This window comes from Myotis lucifugus, unplaced genomic scaffold (genome assembly GCF_000147115.1).
Source record: "Myotis lucifugus unplaced genomic scaffold, Myoluc2.0 scaffold_5, whole genome shotgun sequence".
Taxonomy (NCBI): domain Eukaryota; kingdom Metazoa; phylum Chordata; class Mammalia; order Chiroptera; family Vespertilionidae; genus Myotis; species Myotis lucifugus.
The window spans coordinates 189,638-217,506 of record NW_005871053.1 but is presented as its reverse complement, the minus strand read 5'-3'; the positions used below and the strand labels follow the sequence as shown (position 1 = coordinate 217,506).

General features: G+C 49.8%; 1 protein-coding gene across 11 annotated transcripts in view; it reads left to right on the top strand.

The window, feature by feature from the left end:
* Nucleotides 1-27,869, top strand: part of HDAC4 (histone deacetylase 4) — a 166,788-nt gene that overhangs the window by 65,637 nt on the left and 73,282 nt on the right. For all 11 annotated transcript variants that reach the window (XM_023743817.1, XM_023743822.1, XM_023743837.1 and 8 more), the window contains exons 4-10: nt 2,135-2,285; nt 10,813-10,933; nt 14,030-14,151; nt 20,341-20,472; nt 22,756-22,868; nt 26,826-26,942; nt 27,027-27,225. In XM_023743817.1, the coding sequence (XP_023599585.1) occupies nt 2,135-2,285; nt 10,813-10,933; nt 14,030-14,151; nt 20,341-20,472; nt 22,756-22,868; nt 26,826-26,942; nt 27,027-27,225 (955 nt within the window). The remainder of the gene's footprint in view (nt 1-2,134; nt 2,286-10,812; nt 10,934-14,029; nt 14,152-20,340; nt 20,473-22,755; nt 22,869-26,825; nt 26,943-27,026; nt 27,226-27,869) is intronic.

Here is a 27,869-nt window from a genome sequence, read left to right as displayed (position 1 = left end):
TCCCATCACTTTTGTTTTATGGGCTTTAATATAAATCTAATATTGGGTAATGTCCATCCAAATGGGAGGTGGAATGAGATCATACAGTGTAGCTCTGGGGCATTTTGGGGAATCTGAGTTGTTGTTTGTACTTGCTGCTTTCATTAAAACTCCATGACAATATTGTTTTTCTGGGAGTTCTGTAATCCTGTGAATTTTAATCACCAGTATCTGTGGTGGTTGTTTCCAGTCTTTTTGTAAAGATAATTGAAAGATCTCTCTTTCCTTCTGGGTTCTGGCTCAAAAATAAATGTTGAGAAAGACTATTAAGCAAATTTCTGCCTGTTCCTCATTTAGAAATTAAATGAATACTGAGCAGCTGAAAGGGAACCCAGGCTGTACTTAGGGCCCTTGGGGTGTAGGTAATACCAGTGGGGAGGGACACTTCATTATAAAAGCTGTTGTCGGAATATCGCTGTAATACTGTCCTGACCTGAGCAGCAGCAGGCAGCCCACCGGGATGCACGTTTCTTGAGATTGCCAACGCAGGAGGGCAGGGCTGTTGACATGACTGGTGACCCAGGAATGGGGTGTGCCTCTACCGCAGACACAGCGTGTGGCTTTTGGGCAGGTCCTCTGTGTCTATTCATACAAGCAAATAGGTCTTCAGGCGGAGTCCTTCATGTGCGCCTGTCCTCAGTGAGTACAACATCAGCCCCCACAGTGCAGCTCAGAGCATGGTGTCTGGGATCGAAACTAAAAATAAGGGGCATGTTTCACCCCCACTTCATTTATTGTTTTGTCACAAAGGTGTAATTTAGTTTCCCTCCTAAGCAGTAAGAAAGCCCCACCAGTTTGAATTGTTTGCACAGTTCTAGCTGATAGACAGTTCTCAGGAGCTGGAGCTGGGCACTCGACCCAGGTTTTGCTAACTGTTGGCAACCAACACTGCAGAACTAGGAAGCCAGTTTCGTGGTTTAAAACTCCTGGAATTCATCCCTATGGTCTGTTCTGTGAGTGCTGTTTCTCTGGAAGACCACTGGGGGCCTCGTTTTGATCTTAGGATGACATTGCAACATTCAGAAGGAGTCAAGGTCTTTCAGAGGAAGACAGAAAACAGACAAGAGGCTTGTGCCACGCTGTTCTAAGTGTTTCCCAGAGATTACCTCCTGTAGTCCTCACAGGGAGGAGTTCAGTACTTGAGTGGAGGGGGGCGGGGGGTTGAGGATGCAGAGCCAGGTTCATGCCGGGCAGGCTGGCCTCAGCACTCTCCCCTGACCCCGTGCCATTTGCCATCAAGAGTGTTGTCAGGTGGCAGGAAGGGCATGGAATGTGCCTGCTAATGTCCACTGTCCCCAGTTCATGTAAGTTGACTACAATATATTTTTGTTCTATAAGAAAGCTCTTAGAAGTGACCCTCGGTATCCATGGGCCTGCCTCTGATTTTTGTCACCAGGTCTTAGGAATTTCTATTCTCGAACATCACAGAAGTAGAAACTTTGCCTGCTGACTCTGTCGCTGTCCCCACGGTCAGCAGTGGGCATGCTCACTGTGGTTCTGCAGTCTGTCTGTGTTTTTTCCTCTGTCTCTAGCTCATCCCTTTTCATCACTAGGTAGTATTCCAGCATGTGAATGCACAGTTTGTGTTCAACTCGGAGGTACATCAGGCGTGGTGAGCCGGGCTGTCCTGCGGGACTGCCATACACATTCCCTAGAGGCTTTGGGCAGATTTGCCCCATGTCTCTTGGGTGAGTCCCAGGAGTAGGACGGCTTTGCCTTAGGGTGAATGCTTATTTCACACTCTTTTGTGTCATTCTCAAAAAGGCATTCCCAGCTTGCAAGATGACATAAATAAATCTCCCTGTGTATTTTCTTCTAGGATTCAGTCATTTTTATTTTCATTTTTAACACTTAAAAGGTCAGGAGACATCTGGGCCCCGAGCAGCCCGTTTGCGTGGGCACTGCACAGAGTTGGGGTAGAATCATAGGAAACACAGGCTGTGGGACAGGACCAGCCCCAGTGGCAGCACCTACACAGAGGCGAACTGATCCTTCGCTGATTCTGTCGTGTGTGTGTGTGTGTGTGTGTGTGTGTGTGTGTGTGTTGGTTCTTGTCTCAGCCCTAGGCTCTGACCAGTCTCCTTCCCTCCTGCAGCACCAGCAGGAACTGCTGGCCCTGAAGCACCAGCAAGAGCTGCTAGAGCACCAGCGGAAGCTGGAGAGGCACCGCCAGGAGCAGGCACTGGAGAAGCAGCACCGTGAGCAGAAGCTGCAGCAGCTCAAGAACAAGGAGAAAGGCAAAGAGAGTGAGTGTCACGTCTAGGCCACACCAGGGCCTTCCTCAGGTCGAGGTTATTTGTGCTCCACTTGCTCCTTGGTCTTAGCATGAGGTGTCACTGCAGGGTCACTTCAAGTGGCTGTTTCAGTTGCTCTCAGCTTCAGCCTCGATAGTGACTTTATCCTCATTTGGGGGCTGGAGGAGCAGTCAGCATGACCTTTGGGTTGACATAAGCATATTAAAGTATATTTGGCAGACTCCTAATAGGTTGGAAAATATTAAAAACCAAGTGGGTATGCGTTTTACCCGTGAGCTCAATCCTGAGTATTTGAAAGTTCTTTTCTTTTGAGAGCATTTTGTGGATGCCTTGAACACAATGTTAGCTTGTGGGACACCCGTAGCTGAGAGGAGACATCGTGACCAACCCCAATTCTGCTTTTTATAGTGGCTGTTCCCCTGTGTCTGATACCAGTGTGGTCTGTTATCCTTAGAAAGGCCCAGACTTGATCTGAGCCTGGAGGCTGCTCTGTGTGCTGTTTCCCTTTGGAAAATTTCCCGAGTCTCTCAGGGAAGAGGCCACAGCCCCCTTTGCTGACTGCACGGCCACTGGACAGAGATTGGCTTGGGCTTGCACAGTGACATGGACACAAGGTGACTGGCCTGAGTAAGGCCTGGTGTATTGACAGTTGCAGCATCCCGCCCAGACTGTGATAAAAGGAACGCTGCCCCCAGGAGTATTGTGCCACTTTCTTTTGACAACTTGTTGCAATGACACATCAGGGCCTCCTCAGCAGAGCCGTGTCCACAGTCCTTGCCTGTCAGCTTCCACCCAATGCCCGTGCTCAGCTAAACTTGTTTGTCCCTGGTCACACTGAAATAAGTCAGGTTGCATATCTGTCCCTGTCAGGGCTTGGGCATTGATGGTTGGGTGAGTTTCCCATCCAATATTCACGAGTAAAAGAAGAAGACTTTATATGCCTCACCAAGATGCAAAACCTCTAAATTCTCAAAAGTCCTTCAGTTTCAACTTCTGAAAATGATTAGCCATCTGTACAAGTCATTTTAACAAGCTTTTGTTTAAATTTAATATCCAATTCCACGACAGCATTTTATATTTTTAAAGTCTTCTTGTAAAGTATATTATTTGAAACTAGAGGCCCGGTGCATGAAATTCATGCGGGGGGAGGGGGGGTATGTCCCTCAGCCCAGCCTGCACCCTCTCCAATCTGGGACACCTCGAGGGATGTCCGACTGCCTGTTTAGGCCCAATCCCAATCCTGGACTGCTGGCTCCCAACTGCTCGCCTGCCTGCCAGCCTGATCACCCCCTAACCACTCCCATACCAGCCTGACCGTTGCCTAACTGCTCCCCTGCCAGCCCATTCACCCCTAACTGCTGTCCCCTGCCAGCCTGGTCGCTCCCAACTGCCCTCCCCTGCCGGCCTGGTCACCGCTAACTGACCTCCCCTGCCAGCCTGGTCACCACTAACTGCCCTCCCCTGCAGGCCTGGTCACCCCTAACTTCCCTCCCTTGCCAGCCTGGTCACCGCTAACTGCCCTCAGCTGCCCTCCCCTGTCGGCCATCTTTGACCACATGGGGGCAGCCATCTTGTGTGTTGGAGTGATGGTCAATTTGCATATTACCTCTTTATTTGATAGGATTATTATAAAGGTCGTTGTTATTGGTGTATGATAGACATACAGAAAAGCCCCCAATCTTCAGTTTATAGGGAACTCTTGGGGGAAACTGCCCTCAAGGACCATCCTGTGTTACCGTCCGAGGTACGAGGACAGTCACCACTCCATTCTCCTTCCCAAAGGTAACTGCTCCCCGACACCTAACACCCCAGAGTCATCTCTCCCGCTTCCAAAATGAGTGGGATCATTATCTAGGGGCTCCTGCGTTTCCCTTCTTCACTTGACGCTGTGCTTGCGAAGCCATCCTCACTGGTGTTCATGTGCTTTTACTGCAGATCAGCCCCTCATGGACGCACCGCCATGTGTGTCCCATGCACTGCAGATATTCGGGCTGTTTTCTGATCAGGGCTGTCACAGTAAAGCTGCCGTGCACGTCCTTGGACATGTCTCTGGGTGCAGATGAGTCCCTGTGATGTCGTATCACTGAACCTTAGGGTAGTGTGTGTTCAACTTTCATACGTGATGCCAGATGGTTGTCCAAGCCTCTGTACCAGTTTTTGCTGCCACCAGCTGTGGGACAGTTGCTGTTGCTCTGAGTCCCCGCCAGCGCTGGTACTGCCATCAGTCACTGCCCTGTCAGTTGGGTGTAGCAGCTCCTCATGGCTCCAGCATGTTTCTCTGATTACCAGTGAGATGGGCACCTTTTGCTATTCCCCATTGTTGAAGTATGCCCATTTGTCTAATGCGCTGTCTTCCTTTCTCTGAATGTGGAGTTGTTCATTTTATGTCACTCTCCTAACATAAGTTCAGTCCTGACATAATTTATCTATCCTTCTTAAATTAGAATTAGTTTATAATAAAATCTGTACTATTATGCCTATATTGTTTTCTGCATTTTATAAATATTTTCTCTTTATAAAGGGCATTTTTTTGTTCTAAAAGTATCTAGCTAGTGTATTCTCTTTATTTTTAGTTTATTTCTCTATTTGTAAGTTCATAGTAATTGTTTTTATACATAAAATTAACACCTTTTACAATCATTTGTTATTACAGCAGTTTACTTTTTTGTTTAAATATTTTTTTAAAATATGTTTTTATTGATTTCAGAGAGGAAGGGAGAGAGAGAGAAAGAGAGAGAGAGAGAGAGAGAGAGAGAGAGAGAGAGAGAGAGAGAAACCTCAATGATGAGAGGGAATCATCCATTAGCTGCCTCCTGCACACCCCCTACTGGGGATGGAGCCCAAAACTTGGGCATGTGCCCTGACCAGGAATCAAACTGTGACCTCCTGGTTCATAGGTCCATGCTCAACCACAGAGCCACACTGGCCTGGCCAGCAGTTTACTCTTAAAATAATAAATATTTTCTTCAACTCTGGTAGAGCTTCAATGTGAAAAGCACATCAGGAGAGTTTATTCTCCCTGTGAGATCTGACTTTTGTGCGATATTTGAAAGTAATGACTAACTGAGTGGCATAGTGATCTGTACCACAGCAGTGAGGTGTGGTGATGACTGCAGGCTCAGGGGTGGCTCAGTTGAGATCCAGCAGTGAGGACAGAAGGCTGCCAGGAGGAGCTTCACTGTAGACTCTGGTTGGCTGCTAGCATCCTTGGTATTGGAGCACAGATTGGGGCCCTGCAAGGGGCAGATGGGGCACATGGTGTCAGTCACCCTTGTCGCTCTCACTGCATGGCCCCTGCATGGCCCGCTGGCTCAGATGACACTCCTCTTCTACACCACTGCCTGTCTTATGTGTGCTGACTTCTTTCAGCTGAGGGAACTTCCTGGCTGAGGGTGCAGCCAGGGCACTGACACCATGAGGGATGCGTGAGAGGTGCAGCACGTGGAGCCAGGTGTCCTGGCATGTTTATGTGGATTGGAGTGTGGACAGTGGAATTGTCGTTTCTAAAACTCCCGGTGAGTTTACTGTGTGGCCAGGATGAGAACTAGATGATTCCTCTCGCTCTGTGTTAGGAATCTGCATAACCGAGAGGCTCCGGGGCCTGTCACATGTGGCCTGGCCTACTATACGGGTGCTGCCTTCTACTTCAGAGAGCCGCCACCGTAGACAACAGCACCAGGCCTTGTAGGGGGCACTGTGAGGGGCTTCTGTTGTGAGCAGGAAGCTTGCATGCAACCCAAAGCCGCAGGAGTGCATGCAAGGCTGCTGTTACATGTGGCCTGCCAGGAAGTCCTCTGTCCTCATTCTCCCATGCTCTGCTTGGAGCTCAGTGATCCTACACATTTTTCTTTAGGGGGAGGAAGTCATTGCTGCTTATCCAAGGATGGATGTTTAACATATCAGATAGTTCGTCTGTGCCACAACTAACCAACAAAATACCAGTTTTTCAGATTGCTTAAAAGCAGCTCATCTAAATTAGTCCTTGTATTTACCAGAATCTTCCAATACAAACAAACAACATCTTAAGCCTCACAAAATATGAAAACCCTTGACTTTAGAAAACATCTTAGATCTGTTTGCAAGTCAGAAACAATCTCTGCAGCCCTTGTGGAGCAACCCCACTCAGCCCAGCCAGAGCGCCGGAGTGTCCTCTGCTTCTCTCCAAGCTTGTCACAGCGTAGCACCGGTGGTTTCCAATGTGTGGATTTGGGTGGTCAGGTTTTATTAGTAGTAGTAAACTGTGTACGGTGTGAGGATTTGGCACACTGGGGTCAGCTCTGCCGCCTTGAGGGCGGTCCTGTGCAAAGGCCCTGGCGTTGGCGGCTGTGGCCCTGCCTGTGATCAGGCTCCTGGTTACACACTTGGAAATGCAGGGCACACTGCTGTCCAGATTTTTGTTTTTTAAAATTAATTTCTTTTTAAATACTTAATTCAAAATTTTGTTACATTTGTAAACATTTACAGTACTTTTAATTTTAAATAATTCTGCAGGTGTGTTTTTTTAATTTCTGATACCATTAATACCATTCATTTGAAAGAATAGTGAATTCTCAGAATTTGTGGGAGTTATGGTATCTCAGCATTGATACACGATCTTTAATCAGTTAAGTTTTAGTTAGATTTACTACCTTTAAGAATCTGAACTACACTGTCTCTTAATATAAATTTAAAAGCAAGTCTTTGTTCTCTGAGCAGGTCAGAATAAGCATGTCGACTCTCATCACTGTCCTTTATAATAGCTTGGTTGAGAGTAAGGGGCCTTCACTAGGAAACTCATTTACTTTGTTGTAAAAATGGCTCAAAAGGCTGGAGTTAAGACTGAACATCTGATCCTGAAAGTGATCCATTTGTTCCATTTCCTTCCTCAGAGGAACGTGGAGCATAAAAAAAGGAGTTAGGTTCAGGCACAGGCAACTGAAGGTAGCAACAGATTTGTTTAATTCATTGTGTCCACCAGCTCATTCTCCAGCCCCTCAGCCTGGGCCCCCACCTGGTCAAGTCCTCCACCCATCTGCTGGACCCTGACCTGGTCAGGTTCTCCCACCCATCTGCTGGACCCCGACCTGGTCAGGTCCTCCCACCCATCTGCTGGACCCCCACCTGGTCAGGTTCTCCCACCCATCTGCTGGGCCTCCACCTGGTCAGGTTCTCCCACCCATCTGCTGGACCCCTACCTGGTCAGGTCATCTCACCTATTTGATGTGTCCCAAAGTGGTCTAGATCCTCCCACCTATCTGCTTGGTCCCATCTGGTTTACTGTACTTCATATCTCTCTTCCTGTTTATCTTTTTATTTACCTGCCTTTTCTTTAGACAGCCCCCTGCCCCACTCCACCCTGTTGTTTGAGACTTTGTCTCTCTTATGTTGGCCGGATCAGTACTAGCACATAGTAAGGTCTCTATAAATCCTCTCAAATGAATAAATGATAATGTACATGAATTATTTTAAAAAGTAGAAATTTTGAGACATTTGGTTTTTGTTTATTGAAGAGGCGTTATTGATTCCAGAACTTCGTTTTACAGTGGAAAAATACTTTGAGAGATGAGTACATAAATCAGAACCAGCAGCTTCCTTTTTGAATTGTATCCTCATGAAGTACAAAGAAGAAAAGAAGATTTCCTTTGCACTCAAAGTCGCAGGTCTGTGCCTTGGCATTACTTGTTTGCTGCAGGCAGGCCTGTGGGGAGCTGAGAGGACGTGCATTTGGGTCATGCCCACTGGCCCCTGTGAGGAGGGACCCGTAACTCAGCCCCCAGCTAAAGGTGGCTGGAGGAGGCCAGTCGGGGTCACTCCTGTGACCACATCACCGTTGGCCACTTCTTCTAAAGTAGACTTGGTCGGACAGGTCAGGGAGGCACTGCATCATTTTAGTTCATTTAGCTGGGTAAGGAGCCTTTCAGATCATTTTAAAGATGAGGAAGTCTTGTTTGGGGAGTTGGGTTTGTTTTCCTTTGATTTCATGAGAGCCTGGTACGGTGCCCTCTCCCACCCTTGAGCAGGTCAAGGAGCCATCGTGCCTGCAGCTGCCCTGTAGCCCCTCAGCCCTGCAGACACCCCTCCTCCTATGAGGATCCTTTCAGCAGCTCAGGGGACAAGGGCATCTCGGTGTCCCAGCTTGGTGGGTGCTTAGCATAAATGGGCCATCGTCTCCACTGGGCAGTGCATGTGCCCTGGCCACACCTTCCTGCCCTTGGTTGTTACTGGGATTTATTGTGTGCCCTTCCTGCTGGGGCTGGGCATTTGTTCTTTGCCTTTCTCAGAGTTCAGGAGCCCATGATGCAAGCTTGAGGGTGTGGCCAAAGCAGGGAGAGGCAGTGACTTCCTAAATGAGAGATGTATGAGGTTCTCTCTATTCCTAGAGCGCTTGCAGGTAAGAAATACCATCCCTCCCATAAAGGGAAAGTGGATCCATGTGAATAGGTATTTCTTGAGGTTAGGCTAGCTAACAGGGATTCTCATTTGTTGGAAATTTTTGGGATGTGTTCTTATCCTGCTCAGTGAGAACTCTGCTTCTTGTCTTGCTTTCCATTACTCCTTCTGAGACAGCAGGTGTGGAAGGACCTGAAGGTTATGTCCTTTGACTGCCCATTGGGGTTGTCTTCACCCTCTTCCTCCTCATTATCATCATGCAGTTTGATCACTTTCCTGCAGTGCCAGTGGCACTAAAACATGCCAAGTACTGAGAGATAAAGTAGTAATCTCAACTATTGATAAAGATGTAGGGGACCTGCCCCTGGTGTGTGGCCAATATGAAGTCACAAGTATTTAAAGGCATTTGGAAGATGCTCCAAGGGACTATAATATTAAACCTGTTAGATGTCATCATTTTGATGGTCTCTCCTAAGCACTAATTCTTCACATGGACAGTGTTACTGACTCATACATGTTCTTTACAGCGTGGTTTCTAACCACAACAAAAGGAAAATCTAAGGATGCCCCACAGTCAGGACTTGATTTTGTAAACTCTCTTTCACTCACTGTGGGAATGTTTTCCCACCATGAAAATTCTGTTTGAGTCTATACAATGATGGGACATACGTAGGCCCATCATTGTTGGGGGATGGACACAGATTCTGAGTAATCAATGGCAGCTCTGAGGAAACAGGGTAGATGTTCACAGGTTGGGTGTGGGAGTGTGAGTTTGGACTTTCATTTCTGTGTGTCTCTTTTGAGATTAGCTTGTTTGTGCTACTTTCAAGACACCCCAACAGGGGACACCAAGAGGCTCTTGTCCCTTGAGCTGCTGGAAGGATCCTCACAGGAGGAGGGGCATCTGCAAGGTTAAGGGGCCTCCAGGGCAGCTGCAGGCACCATGGCTCCTTGACCTGCTCTATGGTGGGAGAGATTATGGCCAACCAGCAACCCAACAAACCACAAAGCTCATGACCTTGACTTTAGTCCAGTTGGTGAAGTACTCTCTGCCTCAGTAGCTGCAAGGCTGGAAGAAACAGAAATGTGCATTCGATATTATGTGTTATATATAATGTCGATATGATTGCAAAGGAACCTGCTGCCTTATGGGTTCAGGAGTGTGGCAGCCTGCCCAGGATGCAGGCTTCCTCCCTGCTGCCATTGCCATGGGAGGGACGTGTCGGTGTGTACAAAGCTTCTGAGATTCTGCCTCTAGTGCTGTAGTGAGAAAGAAACCACTTTGCTGCCAGTGCTCAGTCCAGAACTTTTTTATTTATTTATTTTTATTTTAGAGAGGAAGGGAGAGGGGAACATCCATGTGAGAGAGAAACATCAATCGGTTGCCTCCTGCACTCACCCTGACAGGGGAGGATTCAACCTACAACCTGGGTATGTGCCCTGACCGGGAATCGAACCTGCCATCCTTTACTGTACAGGACAACACTCCAATCAGCTGAGCCACCCAGCCAAGGCCAGAATGTTCTTTTATGTAAGAACTAGAGGCCCAGTGCATGGATTCGTGCACCGGTGGGGTCCCTCGGCCTGGCCTGCGCCCTCTCGCAATCTAGGACCACTCAGGGGATGTCGGACTGCTGATTTCGGCCCAGACCCCACAGGCGAGGCCGAGGGACCCCACTGGTGCACGAATCCGTGCACCAGACCTCTAATATGCATATAAGATCTTTGGTTAATCTCTTCCCGCCCTCCCCCCTTCCCTCTGAGATTCATCAGTCGGTTCCATGTGTCCATGCCTGTGCATTGAGCATCTGCCCCCCTGGTGGTCAGTGCACATCATAGCTACTGGTCAAATGGTCGCTTAGGCTTTTATATAGAGAGAGATATTAAAGCTTCCTTCAGATGTGGGTTTGTGTGAGGGGATAGTCTGTCTTCATATTGATTGCTTCTGCACTTCTGGTAGAATGCAATTATGTAAAAATCCTTGGTGGGAAGAGGACCTCTCATTAAAGCTTCTTCTGCCTTCTCCTTACTTAGAGAAGCTTCCATGGTGTCAGCAGCCTCCTGAATTACAATCTCAATGTCTCCAGCCCCTTTATACCATTTCAGGGCAGAGCCTCCAGTCACTGCCTTGTGCTTTCTCCCATGCCAGGTGCTGTGGCCAGCACAGAAGTGAAGATGAAGTTGCAAGAGTTTGTCCTCAATAAAAAGAAGGCGCTGGCCCATCGGAGCCTGAACCACTGTATCTCCAGTGATCCTCGCTACTGGTATGGGTAAGTGGGGTGTGGGCAGGGCCCCAAGCATGCAATCTGTGATAGATTTGAGTGGCACCAGTTCTGCTCCTGGAAGGCAGTGGGAGGGTGTGGAATTAGACACTCCCAAGACAAATAGCAAACATGCTATGAAGGACGAGGTCTGGTGGTAAGACGCACTGCAGTCACCCAGAGGAGCGTGGCCCTCTCTTAAAATGACCAGAGCTGGGGCCTGCCCATCATTCTTGGCTTTCCTGGTCTTCTCAGGCCACAAAAGGATCCACTTCATTTGGAACTCTGGTCTCAATTGTCCATAGGCACCTTCTGAATCTCTTCCCCATGTTATTGATTCTTAGGGAGTCAGTAAACCCCTGCAGTGTGTTTATTATTTTTACATAAGAGCCTATGACAGAGACCATCAAAGGGCCTGCTCATGCTGGAAGTCGAAAGTCCTGACCTTGTCAGTGGCGATGCCATGTGCAGGGGGAATGTTCTGTCAGCACGGTTCCAGGGCGCTGACCGTGGACACGGGCCAGGTTTGAAGGGCGTGGCGAGCTTGTGGCTTTTAACACTGACCAAGGTGCTTCACAGATGTTTGCTTTATATTTAGGTTTCTACTGCTCGCCCGGGTAATTTCATGTTGGGAGAAACCCATAGGGTAGTTTTTATAAATCAAAATGTGACTACCATTAATTTCATTGGGAAAAAATGTAGCTGTCCTCAAGCTCCAAAGTACTAAAACACCAAATCCCATTGAGGTAACCCCACTTATTCCCTTAGATGACATATCAGGTATCTCAATGCAATCTAAAGGCATTTTGTCCCCAGGCCCTTTTCTGCTCCCCTTGGCTTTCTGTGACTGCTCATTGCTGGGACACCAGGCTGTGCTCGTGCCATGACCTGCTGTGGTATTTATACAGCTCAACCAGTGACAGTCACACAGGAAGGAAGGCCGTGGGGGTCCATGCAAAGTCATAACAAAGTCCTGAGCCCAGAGCCACCTGAGAGGGTGGGTTCGTTAGAAGTGCTGGGGCAGTGCACTTGGAGACCCTACATTTGGTAGCACCAGTCTGACCTGTGGTCTCTCCACTAGTAATAGTCACAGGTTTTGTCATGGGAAAGATCCACTGTCTAGGCTGGGGTGGCAGGTGGATGCTGGCTGAGTGAGGGTAGCAGTTGGGAAATGGCTGTGGTGGTGTCCACGGAGCTGAGCTGGGGGCAGCAGTAATGAAGCTGGGGTGGGGTGGGGTGGGGTGGGGTGGGATCAGGGACCAGGAGGCACAGAGAGGAACCTGGACTATAGACCTGTAAGGGGAATAGCTGGAGGGAGGCTGAGACAGCTGGCGAAGGAGGCCCCAGGAACCTATCCAGAAGAGGAGCAGGGTCAGCGAGGTGAGCCCAGGCAAGTCAGAGTGGGAGGCATGGCTTGAGCACATCAGGGTTGTTGGATGGCTGCCACAGGGCCCTGGAGGAGGGTTAGGGTAACTGTGGGGCTAGGAGAGACTAGGCGGATAGGAGTAGAGGCCATGGTGGTGGGCTCATGGATGAGGGGGAGCATGGGGCCCACAGGCTGGGAAAGTGCATCACCTGCATCCAGGAGGCTGCAGAGAACGGGTGGCCTCTGGCAGAGACCGGGCAGGAGCTGTGAGGTTGGAAGTGTAGGGGCTTCTAGGGAGGGGTCCACAAGGCGTGGCTGGGAGCAAGGAAGGGAAGAGGACAGGACTTCGGGGCTCACCTGTCTGGCAAGTGGCTGCCCCTAGGATACACTGTAAAACTGATTTGGTAGAGGGTGTGAACCCCCAGACCTTGGATGACATTGTGGGAGATAGTCCCTGGGGTGAGGCCTTCGGGGTCTTAGTACAACTGCAGGTTAACAGGAGGGCTTTGTGCCTGAAGGAGAGGCGACCCATGATGAGGTTGCAGCTGGCCCATGGGTGCCCCTGTCCCAGCCTGGACTCCCAGCCCAGGCCGCAGGTGGTCCCCTGGAATATGAGAACGTCCTGATGGAGTTTTGTCCCTGTAGCAGTGGGGCGTGGCCTGGCGGGGCTGGTGCCAGGCGCTCGATGGACCAGCCCTGCTCATTGACCTGGTCTCCGTAAGAGACACCTTCTTTACACTGCTTTGCTCTTGAACATTCAAATATCCACCTGTAAGCACTTAGAAGCTCACATTCTTAATTCAAATAGCAGCAGGTGCATGGATAAGAAGTCCTGTGTATTCAAATAAATAGTCTAACAAATTCCAAATAAGTTTGGCAAATTTGTTTTCAATCATTAAGCAGATTACACAGTTTGAATTTCACAGAATTCATTACACCTCTGGTGCTTCCACAAGACTCAGCTGGCAGTTCCACCAGGACAGAGCTTGCTAATGGTTGTCCGGAGGGCAGCCAGCACCCTCCCTCTGAGGCCTCCCTCTCCCCTGAGCCTCCTTATGGCAGCCTGCCTGCCAGCCATTTTAAGGATTCTGAGTTCTGCATGGCTGTTCATAAAGAAGTAAATGTATAGATCAACTCCAGGGAAGCCTGTCCCTCCCCACAGAAGGAAAATGTCTGTAGTGATTGTGTCCTGGTGGAGGCATGGGTGAAAGCTGCAGGTTCTCTGCTGGAGGGAAGTACCACGTGGCTTCTGCCCTCAAGGACCCACAGACAGCTCCAGCAGTCATCCCAAAGCCCTCCCATTTCCCCTTACAGCCACTCCCAATCACACCTTTGGTTTCTTACACCTGGAGCCCCCCTGTCTGCCCCTGGGCCCTGTCCCCCCAGCACAAGCCCCTCTGTCGGTGGTGACCCTGGTGGCCAGAGTACAGACGAAGTCAGGAGCCACCTGAGAGCAGTGGCCTGGCAGAGACTTCTCAGCACCGGGTCAGGCGGCGGCGGAGGTGTGGTCACATGATCTGCCTCTCTGTCGGTGTTGGTTTTGGTTTCCTTTCAGGCTGGCCCCAGAGAGGAGGCTGGTCTGCCCAGGAGGCCGTCAGCTGAGCTGGAGCTGATGTCAAAGCGGGGACCATTCATGGGGACAGTGTCTCGGACTTCGGTGTGGCTTGCTCCAAGGAGCCAGGCTACACTGGGTCCATGCCCCACACTCACTAAGCCATGTCTTTGCATGTCATCCCCAGGAAAACGCAGCACAGCTCCCTGGACCAGAGCTCCCCGCCCCAGAGCGGTGTGTCGGCCTCCTACAACCACCCGGTCCTGGGCATGTACGACGCCAAAGACGACTTCCCTCTCAGAAAAACAGGTCAGTGTCCCTGTCTGCTGGTGTGAGGATGGGGTGGGCTCTGCACCTGCACCCCCCATATCCCCAGGTCCACCTGGCACTAACAGGAAGCCCTTGCTTATTTTAAATAGGTGCTACTTTATTAGAGCATCATTTTAAACAATATTCTTAAGTATTCCTGTGTGATTCATACCAAAAGCAATGAACGTCATATATGTGCACCTACTTTTTAACCCTCAAGCTCATTTGTAAACATGCAAACTTACTCTTCTTTTGGTGGTGTGCTGTACTTTGTCCCAGCCTAGAGTGTCCCCTGGTGGGTGTGGGAACACAACTGCTCCTGTGACGGGCCTCGAGGTCTTCTATTGTTGGCTCTCAGTGCTGTTTCTGGGCAGAGCCCACGCTGCGGGGGTGGTCGGGGCCCTGGAGTTGGGGGAAAAGCTGTATGAGAAAGACATCAGGGACATTGCAGGGGGAGGTCTCAGGGGTTTGAGCAGCACCTTTGTAACAAGCCAGAGGGGAGCAGCACCTCTGTCACAAATGTAAACAGGGTGCCGGGCCTCTTGGACTTTCTGCAGCATTGGTGGTTTAAGCAGGCAGTGGCGTTTAAGAAGATGAGAGTGCCCTTGGCAGTGCACTGGGGCTGAGGAAGGGCAGGGTTAGAGCAGGAGGGCCGTCCAGAGCTCTGTCTCGGGGAGGCCAGGGCCTGAACAGCAGCAGAGCCTGGGCCACAGGGCAGTGTGGGTAATGTGGGGACACCTGCTTAATGGGAATAGTCTGCTGTGCAGCTGTGTTTTTGTAAAAACAAACTTTGTGTTATCAAGATTTCGGTTAATTCGGGACAGAAATGTTTTAAAGCAGTCACACCCCAGGTCTTTTACCCCAATGATGAGGCATTGGGGGTGGGGGCTCACCTGCCAGCCCACCCTAAGACTGAGATGTGGGGCCTCTCAGTAGGTGGAGCTGTGCCCAGAGAGGGGTCAGACCAGGATGCAAAGCTGGAAGTTGCAGGGAAGGAGGTTGAAGCTCAACCTCAGCGAGACTTGAGTAGCAGTCGAAGTGAGTGAGAGGAAAGGGCCACAGCAGTACGGCCATGTCCCTGGTGCTGACCCCAGAGCCTTGACTAGATGTTGGAGCCCCTCCCAGCCAGAGGTGGGGTCCTGCGAACAAGTGTAAAACCTTTAATGCTGAAGGTGGATGTGGGGCTTCTGTCCTTTCCTCTTTACTTTGAAGGTGTGGTTCTCACTCATCATCTGCCAAGAATGATCTTGAGTTCCCCTAAAAAGAGCGTCCACCAGCTGGACAGAAAGAAGTGTCTGTCAGGGTCTGGGGCCCACCCTCCAATTGCCCTTCACAGCCCCTTTAGGAGCTGTAATTAACCAAGTGCAGACCTGCAAAGCTGGAGTCCATGGTGAGTGGCGGGCACCGGGCTGGGAGGGAGACTCAGGCCAAGGCCCTGCCTCCTGTGCGGAGGGTGCTTGGTGCCCAGAGAGCTTAATCAAGAAATGACTGCACTGTCAGTTATCAAAAGACATCAGTAGCATATCAATAATATTAATAATACGAAGATTTCAGGGAAAATGTTTAAATGAGATCTTGCAGTGAGATGTTCTGTGTCATCCTACAGGTGTCTTCTTTCAAACACTGGACATCTAATTAATTCTAAATAATTTATATTTACATTTCTGCGGATACAGTCAGTTATGTGAAACTCTTTAAATGAAATGTTAGTTACAAAATGCCTTGGATGAATTAAAATGATCACCTTTAACAGGTGTGATGTATAATTAAATAATCCCATGATTTTACCTTTAATTTCTGTTGCCCTGCACACAGTTTGCCCACCTGTCCATCCTTAAGAGGCAGTCTCACGGTGTGTGAGCATGTAACATATATCCTCAATCTCACTGCTCTCCACACATCCTGCTCTCCTGCCTGGGCTTTGGTGGCTTCTGTGGGTGACACTCTCACCTGTCCTGTCTCAAGAGAAAAGCCCATCCATCTGTCCGAGTATTTGCATCCTCAGGGGAATTGGAGCACCCTGCCTGCCCAGCTGCCTAATAACTAGGGAGCTCTTGGCCTCCTATGCCTCCCTGAGGTAGCCTCCAGTGCCAAGCATCTGCTTGTGTTTTCCTGAGCTGTTAGGGCACTCTTGATCCTTTCCCCAGCCAGTGACCCATTCCGGCCAGACTTCTCACCCTCAGCCCTTTCCTCAATGCCACAGTCAGAAATCTAGGGAACCACTGGACACCCCTTGAGAAGACCTCACTGAAGGAAACACTAGCATTTACAGCCAGAAGTCTGGACATCAAGGCATACCTTGTTCTACTGGGATGTCAGGTTTCATCTTCTAGCCCTGCCCCTTTCCCAGTGATTGACAGGAGTTGTCCTCTACCTTCAACCAGAATATGAGGGGTCATTTCTAGACAGGGGTACAGAGCAGGTGAAGTGGTGCCCACCCCCATTGGGTCTTCTGGGTGGAGCCTCAGGGGATGCCCTAACCCTGGTTTTCTGAGCCTCTTCAAGTCCAGCAGTGACAGATGTCCTAGAAGTGTCAACATCCCCAGCACCTGGTCCGTGGGGCAGCAAACGACTTAACCTGAGATTTCCATGAAGTACAGCGTTTGGTTCTACATTCATACTGAGGAAAGCAGGCTCTTCCCCTTTAAAAGCAGAGTTTTGTCACAGTGATGGTGCATATGGATGTTATTGTTCTCCAGTAGCATCTTGGTCATTCTATTTCTGAAGATACTAGCTGCTGAAAAATCTATCTAATAAAGAGGGAATATGCTCATTGACTGCCCCGCCCTCAAATATGGCAGTGTCCACAGTCAATAAAAAGGGAATATGCTAATTGACTGCCACACCCTCAAAGATGGCAGCGCCCACAGCCACAAGATGACTGGCTGGGGAGGGCCCAGGCTGGCAGGAGAGGGCATTTAGGGGCAACCGGGCTGGCAGGGGAGGGCAGTTGGGGGCAATCGGGCCGGCAGGGGAGCAGTTAGGCATTTATCAGGCTGGCAGGGGAGTGGTTAGGAGGTAATCAGGCTGGTGGGCAGAAGTGGTCAGGGGCAATCAGGCAGGCAGGCAGGCGAGCGGTTGGGAGCCAGCAGTCCCAGATTGTGAGAGTGATGTCCGGCAGTCGGACATCCCCCGAGGGGTCCCAGATTGGAGAGGGTGCAGGCTGGGCTGAAGGACAAACACCCCCCCCCCCCCCCCCCAGTGCATGAATTTCATGCACCGGGCCTCTAGTGTATATATAGAAGTCTAAGCAACAGGCCGACCATTCGACCAGCCAACCAGTAGCTATACGCCCACTGACCACCATGGGGGCAGATGCTCAACTCAGGAGCGGAAACCACCGGCATGGAAACATGGAACAGACTGATGAAGGGAAGGGGGGAGGGCGGGAAGAGATTAACCAAAGATCTTATATGCATGCTAAAGACCTGGTACGCGCACGGATTCATATATGGTGGGGTCCCTCAGCCTGGCCTGCGCCCTCTCGCAATCCGGGACCCCTCAGGGGATGTCAAAGAGCTCGTTTCAGCTTGATCCCCACAGGCCAGGGCTGGGGACCCCACCAGTGCATAAATCCATGCACCGGGCCTCTAGTTGTTTCATAAAGACTTGTAAATGTGACTTCCGATTGATAAAAAAAGACCAGAGCCACAAAACAATCTGTTGTCATTCCACCACAACCCTTTTTCCACGTTGTCCATGACTCTGGGACCTCAGCACAGTTTTGCGCTGCATGGAGCCTGTTTGTTCAGGACCCCACCTGGCTCTCCAACACAGTGGCCACTCTCCCCAGCAGGAGACCAGCTGGTTGGCATGGGCATACTGTCTTCCCTGTTTGTTGTACAAAGCAAATCCCAGGCTTTCCTCAGCCTCGTGGAGAATTGTTGCAGTGAGAAAGGCCCGCCTGGAAAAGGAGCCTGTGCTCCCAATGGTCCCTGCACCATGATGGGCCCGGCAGCAGGCCCACAACTTGGCTTCTAGCCTGGATTCACTACTGCAACCCAGGTTCCTGCTCCTCCTTCTAAAACGTTCATCCAGCTCTGCACCTCCCCACATGGATGGCCCCGTTCGCAGTGGCTCACGAGAAGTATCAGTTGACTGCTGCCATGGGAAGCCCGATGGGTTTTCCTCTGTCACTGGCTGAAGCTGCCTTGCTGGGCGAGGAAGAGCTCCACAGTCAGCCGTGCCCTCACCGGGTGACGTGGGCAGATGACCCCACCAGGCGCATTTACCCATCTTGAAAATGGAGCAATAGTGCTCTTAAAAAATGGGCATGAGTGTGTTCAGGGGGTTTTAAAGAAGACTTTGTTGTGCTTTTCCAAAGAAACTCTTAGGGATAGCGAGTGTTGTTCAATACTAGGCAGCTTGTACACTGGGAAAGTGGCTCACACCTTGTTCTGTGTTCAGCCTTCAAACCCACACCTGTCAGACTTGACCTCCTTTCAGTATGAAAAGTGCCCAGTGAGCTCTTGTGCTGATCTTTTCAAATCTGCAGGTTTCACTGTTCAGAGGGAAAGCTGCCCTGAGCCCAGTTGAGTAGGGCAGGGGGTTTAGGAAACCCACCACCTTGAAGCATCACATAGAGTACATTTTTTTAAATGAAATATTACATAAGTAAAGCATGCTTATATTAAATTAACACACAAAAGTACGCACCCTGAGTCTTATTTCCCAAGGCAGCTACTGCCAGTAGTTTGTTATCTGCAGACAGTTTAGAGCCTGTGTGTTGGGTGGGTGTGTGTGTGTGTGGTGTATATAGCTGTCTTTTTGTTAAAATACCTGCTCTGCATTTTGTCCTGTAACTCAGTTTTTCAGTTAATCTTCTAATGGAGGCACCATTCCATGTGAGTGTATAAAGATTAATTGTGGGGCGCAGTTACGGTGTTTTGGCTAGGTTCAAACCTCGGACTAATGAAAGGACAGGGTCCTCTCATTGCCACGTGCAAGTCCCAGTGCAAGTCCCAGCTGGAGGGCAGGGCCCACCCAGCACAATTATAGCCAACAGCTTTGGTTGTAAGCTTGAACCTATGGTCCAAACATGTGGCCCCACGTGCCTTGTGGTAGAGTTCAGGTGCATATAGTTGAGTGAGGTTGGAGCTCACGAAAATGCTGTAAACAACGTGATCACGCCCCTACTTTGCCTTGTGGCATCTGCTATAAAATAAAGACACGGCTTGTGGGCGCTGGCGCTGTCTCCTCATTAGGGAGCAGCATCCCACCGAGACCCAGCTTTCATTCTCTTGTCTGTCTTTTCCTTAATCCTTTCACCCCCCCCCCCCACTCAGTTTACCTTTGGCCAAAACAATTAATACCTGATTGGTCAGGGGGTAGCCTGGGTTCTAGGTACAGAAGACTTAGGAACCACCATGGGCTTAGAGTCCCCGGTTTGCAAATAGCTCCGTCCACACAAGCAGAGCTATGAATAAAAACCAAACCAAGCCAAAACACCTGTGGCCTGTGTTTGGGTGAACTAGGATGTTGAGACCTGGCTTGGTTAACCCTCATCCCAGTGGGGTTGGTGTTAGTGCCCTTCACAGAGGACACAGGTGCTCCAGCAGGCAGCTTGCTTCTGGGTTTGTGATACGTGGCAGGTGAGCAGGAAAGTGTGTAAGGTCAAAATAATGCCCATGGGACAAAGCCCCAAAATGCCCAGTTCTCAGTTTTCTTCCCCTCTGCTGGTAAGGCACAGTTACAGCATTATTTTTTTTATTTTTATTTTTTTTTAATATATTTTATTGATTTTTTACAGAGAGGAAGGGAGAGGGATAGAAAGTTAGAAACATCAATGAGAGAGACACATCGATCAGTTGCCTTCTGCACACCCCCTACTGGGGATGTGCCCGCAACCAAGGTACATGCCCTTGACTGGAATTGAACCTGGGACCCTTCAGTCCACAGGCCGACGCTCTATCCACTGAGCCAAACCAGTCAGGGCACAGCATTATTTTTGATGACACCACTGACACAAGTTTATAATCCTATATGTGAAGAAATGTAGGCAAAGGCATCAGATGTGTTTTACTCGCTGTTTGAATGATTGAAAATACTCTGCCCACAGGCCTCAGGATAGTGCCTTCACTCAGCTATTAAGCAAATATTTACCCAGTGTGCATATTTTTAAACCACCACAAAATAACCCTGACCCAGGTTGTGTCTGTCTGGCTGTAATCACGTCTCCTTTTCATGCAGCTTCAGAACCCAATCTGAAATTACGGTCCCGGCTAAAGCAGAAAGTGGCTGAGAGACGGAGCAGCCCTCTGTTGCGCAGGAAAGATGGGCCTGTGGTCACTGCTCTAAAAAAGCGTCCCTTGGAAGTCACAGGTATGTTAGAAGAGAGTTTAAACCCCACTGCCTGCCCACCAATCCAGCACCACCTTCTCCATGAGGCTCTTTCTTTAGCACCTCTGAGGCTGAAGCCCACCCTGCACACCTGTCCCTGCTCCGGCATTAGTCACTAGGCACAGGGAGCACAACAAAGCTAACAGGGCAAGAGAGGTCTGCAGGAATTCAGATTGAGGTTACTCTGAAGGTGGGGTTTTAACTCATCCTGCCCTGTTAGTGGGGAGTCACACGTGTCTGACCTGCTCCAATGCTAGAACCACTAGAGCATCAAAATGGTTCAGCAAGGGGCCAGCAGGTAGGCAGAAGAGAAATGGGGAGCTCCAGGTCTCCACTTTCTCGTAATGAGTGCATTGCTCTTGGATCCCACCTAGTGGTGGAGACGCAGAATACACCCACTGGGCAGAGACCCTTTCCAAGTGCCCATCCCTTCACAGGGATGTACCCCAGGTCCCCTGGTGCACCCCAGTCCTCAGGAGCACCCCCTTACAAGAGTGAATCCCCTATCCAAGATATACCCCACCTCGAGGTACACCCCTGACCCAAGGCACACCCCTCATCCTGAGGGCACACCCCGCTTCCTGGGGGTGCACCATGTCATGAGGGCGCACGTCCACATTCCTGAAAGCACAGGATAAAGAAGTTGCTTAGAGGTACCTGGAAATGGGGGGGGGGGGGGCGGCATTTGCACCAAGTACAGTGTTGGATTGAAAACCAAGGCTCTTGGGACCAGGAGGGCGCCTTCGGCGTTGGTCCTCCCTATGTGAGTGGCCACATCTCACACTCTGAGTCCCAATACCTTCAGGATGAGATAAGTACCTGGAGCCCTGCCCCGCTGCTCTTGAGGTTCCTCAGCCCAGGGGAAACCCAGCCTAGAGCCTACCTCCACATATTTGTGGATTAGTGTAAAAGAATCTGGGGAGCCATTTTTGTCTTTGTCTTCCTTTTTCAATGTGGGGTCTTTCTTCTAGTTGTTCTAGTGTAGAGGCCTCATTTAAAGAAATGAAGAAACGTTGTCTGAAGTCCCTCTTGGTTTCACCAGCTTGACACTTCTGTGTGAATTAGAGAATCCCGTTATGTTAAAGCACTTGTGTGCCCACGGACACAGCCTGGTTTCCTCTGAGCAGCACCTTGGTCAGGGCCAGCTCTAAGGCCAGCGTTTATTTCTAGCCACACTGTTGGGGAGATGGAACTGTCCCCGGGCTTCTTTCTGAGCATTAGAGTGAATGTCATGTCAGCCCTGACTGCTGATGCTACTGTGAGTCAGGACCTGGCTGGTCACAAAAACGACTCAGCTCCTCGCTGCCCAGGAGCTTTCGATCTAATTCAAGAGACTAGTCACTAGACCATCACTCTGAGACAAGTAGCAGACTGGGCGTGCAACTCCTGATTGACACTGAGTGTGTTTCATAGAAAAAGCACCCAAAGGAACCTGGGCCAGGACGTGAGGGACGCTGCACAGGCCAGAAAAAGCTTGAGGGACAGGTGCAGGTGTCCTAGGCAGCACGGCCCTAGTGGCTAGAGGGGCCCATGCTCTGAGCAGAGCTGACTTCCCAGCAGACGGGACCTGGTGGTGGCCATGGTCATAGGTTGGGGCAGAGAAAGCAAGTTCTGTGTTCATGGCCGCTCCCCTGGAACTCAGAAGGCCAGCTGGACAGAACACCTTCCTCTCCTCTGTCACAGCAGCAGCGAATGGAGCCCTCTCCCCACGAGCAGCGTGCAGCCACTGTACCTTCACAGTTACTCATACAAGCTGTAGTGTGTTTCCACATAACCCAGATCAGTCACAGAAACTACAAGCTCTACTTTCCCTGGACCTCGATGTAACTCAGGAAGGATGAGAGGATGTGTTCAAAGTGGACACTAATGGTGCATGGCTTTCCTAGTGACCACAAGTAACCTTTCCCTGCTCTCAGTCATTGGGCTTGTGTGTTTCCTGGCCTTTTGTTTAGAATATTAGTTAGTGTCCAAGGGCTTGTTTTACTGGTCTTTAAGATCATCTGAAAACGCAAAAGAGAAATAAAATTGATAATGTGTACAGCTCAAAAGTCTCAGCTGTGGCGTCCACAGAACTGAAAGGTTAACAAAGCTAAAAATGGGGAGTGGGCTGCACAGTGCTGTTTGGGGACCCTGGTCATGTTCTCTCCTGCTGGAGTTTGTCCACAAGCTGGTGAGCAGCAGCTCAGGCCCCAGTCAATAGGTGAGTCCCATGACTTTCCTGGGACTTGAGCCAAGTATGGCTGACGGCATGTCTTTCCACTACAGACTCTGCATGCAGCAGTGCCCCCGGCTCCGCACCCAGCTCGCCCAACAACAGCTCCGGGAGCATCAGCACGGAGAATGGGATCGCACCCGCCGTCCCCAGCATCCCAGCCGAGGTCAGTGTCCCGCTTTCTGTTTGTTTCCTGCCGGCCCTGAGGCAGGTTCAAAGAGCTGATTTGCTTGAGGTGACTGCATCTTACAGTTGTCCTTCAGACTTGACTGTCCAGGTCGTGGTGAGGGAAACTGAGGAGCGAGGCAGCCTGCAGAGCACTGGTGTGGACTTCATTGTCTGCCACTCATCACTCGACCTCCTTTACATAGGACTCAGGAGTTCCCAATACGAGAGTCATGGTCAAAGAACATTTCCACACCCCCTTTCCTCCTGGGCTCTTCAGAACACATTAGATCCATCCTCCTCATGAACCACATGCCAATGGTGCCAGCTGCCCGTAACCTCATGGCACAGGGCTCTGTGTGCTGGTTGGGAACAGGAGCCCATTGGAATCCTGGCTGGATGGGAATGAAAAAATTTGTGGCTCTAGCCCAGCCGTGGGCAAACTATGGCCCGCGGGCCGGATCCGGCCCGTTTGAAATGAATAAAACTAAAAAAAAAAAGATCGTACCCTTTTATGTAATGATGTTTACTTTGAATTTATATTAGTTCACACAAACACTCCATCCATGCTTTTGTTCCGGCCCTCTGGTCCAGTTTAAGAACCCATTGTGGCCCTCGAGTCAAAAAGTTTGCCCACCCCTGCTCTAGCCAGTTTGGCTCAGTGGATAGAGCATCAACCTGCAGACTGAAGAGTCCCAGGTTTAATTCCGGTCAAGGGCACATACCTTGGTTGCAGGCTTAATCTCCGGTCCTGGTCGGGATGGACGCGGAAGGCAACCAGTCGATGAATCTCTCTCACATCGATGTTTCCTCTATCTCTCTCTTCCCCCCCCTTACACTCTCTCTAAAAATCACTCTAAAAATCAATGGAAAAATATCCTCGGGTGAATATTAACAACAACAAAAATACTTGTTGTGTATTGAGAGATACACAGCTCAAAATGTTGGCCAACAAGGCACATGTACTTGTGTCAGGAACGCTGGAGCCACACTGGGAGGTGGTTAGGGTGTCAGTTAGCATCACGGATTGGGTACAGAGAGGGTTCTGGAATCACTTAGAGGGAACATCAGATGCAGAGGTTGATGGAGAGGGAAGAAGGGCCTCCTAGGAGAAGAGGTGGATGGCTTCTTCAGCCAGGTGGAGGGCCCCAGGGCCAGCTTCAGGTCATGCCGTTCCCTTGACCAGACCTGAGTCGAGTGACTTTCCAGCAGTAGGTTCCAGGACCTCCACTCTTACATTCATTTCCCTCCATTTATCCCCCAAGTGTCTCTGGAGCGCCTATCTTGCCCCAGCCCTGTGCAGGCTCGGGACCTAGGGCGAGGGTCCAGCCAAGGGCCTGCTTCTCCCCGGCTCCTCATGCTGGTGGGGAGAGGGAGTCGAGCGGTCCAGTCTTGAGCAGAGAACTTTGCACTTGCTGAGTGGGGATGTGGGCGGGGATCCATGTGGGGAACCTCCTCGGCATTGAGTGTCTGGCAAACTGAGCCAGAAACACCGTCTGCTTGGTGCCCAGACAGCTCTACTGAGTGGGTTCTGTGTTCTCTGTTCTAACTGACAGGAGGCCATACTTTATTAGACATAGCTTTTTACTTTCCTCCTTAAATAGAAACGAATCCAGCCCTTCCAAAGGGCTGACAGAGTTCTAGACACTATTGATAAGCAGATTTTTGGAAACTAAGATTACTGTTTAATTTGCTTAATCCCCATTTTCTCATCTTTTTCTTTTATACATCTCCTTTTATGACCTTTTCTTTTCAACCTACCTGTTTAAGTGCTTATTTAGATTATAGAACGTTTTGACAGTCCTCCTGGGTGTTCAGGTCATAGCTCAGTGTGGCCTGAAGTTGCGTAGAGCTCAGCCTAGAAATTGCTTCCGGAATAAGATGTCAGGATCATCATGTGGGCAATAGCGGTATGTACCTAATGCTTCATCTTGTAGGGATGCCTTATTTGGGTGAGTTTACATGGTTCTGGTTTAAAGTATGTGTTAATTTTTCCAAGTCACACGTTAATGTAAATTAAGCTAGTGCAAATTAATAGAAGATGTAGGAGGGTTCACAAGAAATGTTAAGAGGATTGGCAGGGTAGTCTTAGAAAATGTGAGGGTATGTAGGTGTCCTTTTTGAGGACTGGACAGTTCCCTGAGAGGCACAGAGGCTTCCCAGTCCAGAGGCTGTGTAGGATCCTTGTGTGGGAGGGAGGCAAGGGACCCCTGGACGGCGTGGAGCTCAGCCTCACTATACCCTGTCCCCCTTTATACAGAGGATGCAGGGCTCCCTGTGTCACAGACAGCGGCTCCGTCCAGTTCAGAAGGCTAGATGTGATTGAGGCACGCCTGTGACTAGGGTGTGCCCATGATTGGGGTGTGGCTGGCAGGGTGGTGCCACAGGCACTCTGACCCCAACCCTAGACGTATGCAGAACTGAGAAGCTGACAGAGACATTGACACTGAAAATGCGGGCAAGTCAGCCTACCAAGTAATTCTGAGGCAGCTTTATTTCTAAAAATAACTTAGGTTAAAAAAAATAGCCTTGGTTATAAAGAGGAAGTTACAACCTTGGAAACAATAGAACATCTCTTCGTTCTTGGAGAATCTCAGTTCAGTGGAACCATGGTTTCCTTGGCAGTCGCAATCATGTTCCCTAAAACATAGCTTGTTAGTATTTTACTTCTAACAAAATTGCTTTGTGTGGGAAGAGTGCTTTCACAGTCGTCCTTTCATCATTACTGTACCATTGACTACATGAGTGACTACAGGTAGCTGTACAGGTAGCTGCAGCCAGTCTCCGGAACAAGACGTGCTGTTTCCTTCCTCGTGAGTAAAGCCGTTCCATCCTGTTCTGCCTTTAGCACAGAAACTAAGTGTATGTTTCTTGATGACATCAAAATATGACACCATCAACATAGCCACCTGGGGAATCTGCAAGGCAGAGATGTTCACTCTGAGAGTGGGCACTTGTCCCTGCAGGCTGGCAGGGCTGCAGACAGTGACCACTATCTGTAGTAACGTGTAACAGCTTTCAGTCCACAGCTTTTCCCCTGGAAGTGAAATGGTTCTCATCCTTGATTATGTTGTTCACTGTGGGAAGGATGGGAGGAAGTCAGGATGTTCATTCCTCACGTTATTTTTCATCTTGCAGACTTCTGCCACCCCCACCTTCGTGCCCCATGGCAAAGTCACCTATTGGTGGTTTGCTCATTGGCTCAGCGCACATTTGCTGTGCAGGGATGTGCTGGTGAATATGTTTTTTATCAAAGAAGGTTTATTCTAGAAGCAGAAGATGTTAAATATCTCAGTACTTCAACTCCTTGCAGACTGCTCACTGCTCACCCTTTTCTGACTGCCCTTCTAGTCCTCACTTTTGCTGTACACTTAAAATAGTCCAAGTCTTCTTTTTAAAAAGTGTAAGATTTTGTAACTTGTTTTTCTAACTTAACATCACATCACGAACAAGATTCCAAGTAACTGCAAGCCTCTGCCAAACTGGTGCCCCATGTGTAAACGAGCCTGCTTTTGATTTGTGAGCTCTCTATATATTAACCTTTGTCCTGTACTTTGCTACTATTGTCATCACCATTTTTTCCCTTTCATGTGAGGGTTTTTTTTCATCTTTAGTTCCCTCTTTGGTTTCTGCCTCTGATGTTATGTTTAGAAAAACATTCCCAACTCTAAGAATATATTTTAAAATACATTTTCCTAGGTTTTCTTCTTGTAGTTTTGCCATGAGTAAGCAATTTGAATAAAAATGAGAATTTGGTGGATCATGAATCTATGTTTTTATGCTTGCCGCCTGCTCTGAAATGTTACACTCACCTACATGCTCTAATCTGTTAATTCATCTTTATATTCTGGGCATGATCTGCCCAGAAGTGTTTTCTGTTGTCCTTCCCCTTGGTGTGGTTGCCCACACTTGGCCAGAGCAGACTCTGTGTGATGGTCGTCCTGTGTTCTGTCCCCAGACCAGCTTGGCACACAGACTGGTGACTCGGGAAGGCTCCGTGGCCCCACTTCCCCTCTACACATCGCCATCCTTGCCCAACATCACACTGGGACTTCCTGCCACCGGCCCTTCTGCTGTAAGTAGGCTTCCGAGGGTCTGTGTGGTGCGGGGCAGCTGTCACAGGCGTGTAGCCTAGACGTTACCAGTTGTGCCTCTCCAGGGGGCGGCAGGCCAGCAGGAAGCCGAGAGACTGGCTCTCCCAGCCCTGCAACAGCGGCTCTCCCTCTTTCCTGGCACCCACCTCACGCCCTACCTGAGCACGGCGCCCCTGGAGCGGGACGGCGGGGCAGCTCACAACCCTCTCCTGCAGCACATGGTCTTACTGGAGCAGCCACCCACACAGACGCCCCTCGTCACAGGTGAGCGCTCTGCATGGCATCAGGCCTTGCCAGCTCACAGAACCGGCAAGGAGGCCTGTTCCACCCTGTGTTTCCCTCACTTCCCCCACGTCCGCGCATGTGACATGATGCTCCATGTCTCCCTCACAGAACTGGGTGGACGACATGCCAATTACAGGTCCTGCCCTCTCAAGAGGAGGTTGAGGCTCTTCTGGTTTGCGTCTTCCTCTGGGTCAAGCTAAGCAAGTGGCAGAAACACAGACCTGACTTGGGAGGACAGTCAATTTCTATCAGCAGTAAATTTTTATTAAAACGGTGCCCCATCTAAAGGACAGTTGTATTTAGGAAAAAGTGGGAAATCTGTGATGGAGTCTTCATAGCAGTGATGGTGTACAGAGTCACTAAGGATTGCCAGACGTGTGGGGGCTGCGGTCACCCGTCCTCATCTGGAAACCGTCCTCAGTTTCATTTCTGCCTTCTCGAATCTCTCTCTCTGTTCAGAAGTAAAATCTACAGCAACATTAGAGCTTCACCTCCAAATCTCTGACCCCCAACCTCAGTGGGAAATGCAGGTACCTGCAGGCCTCAGAGTCCAAATGTGGCGCACACGGGTCCAGACGGGGGTTTGGTTTGGTTTTCCTGTTTTATGCTTGTTTGTCCCTCTC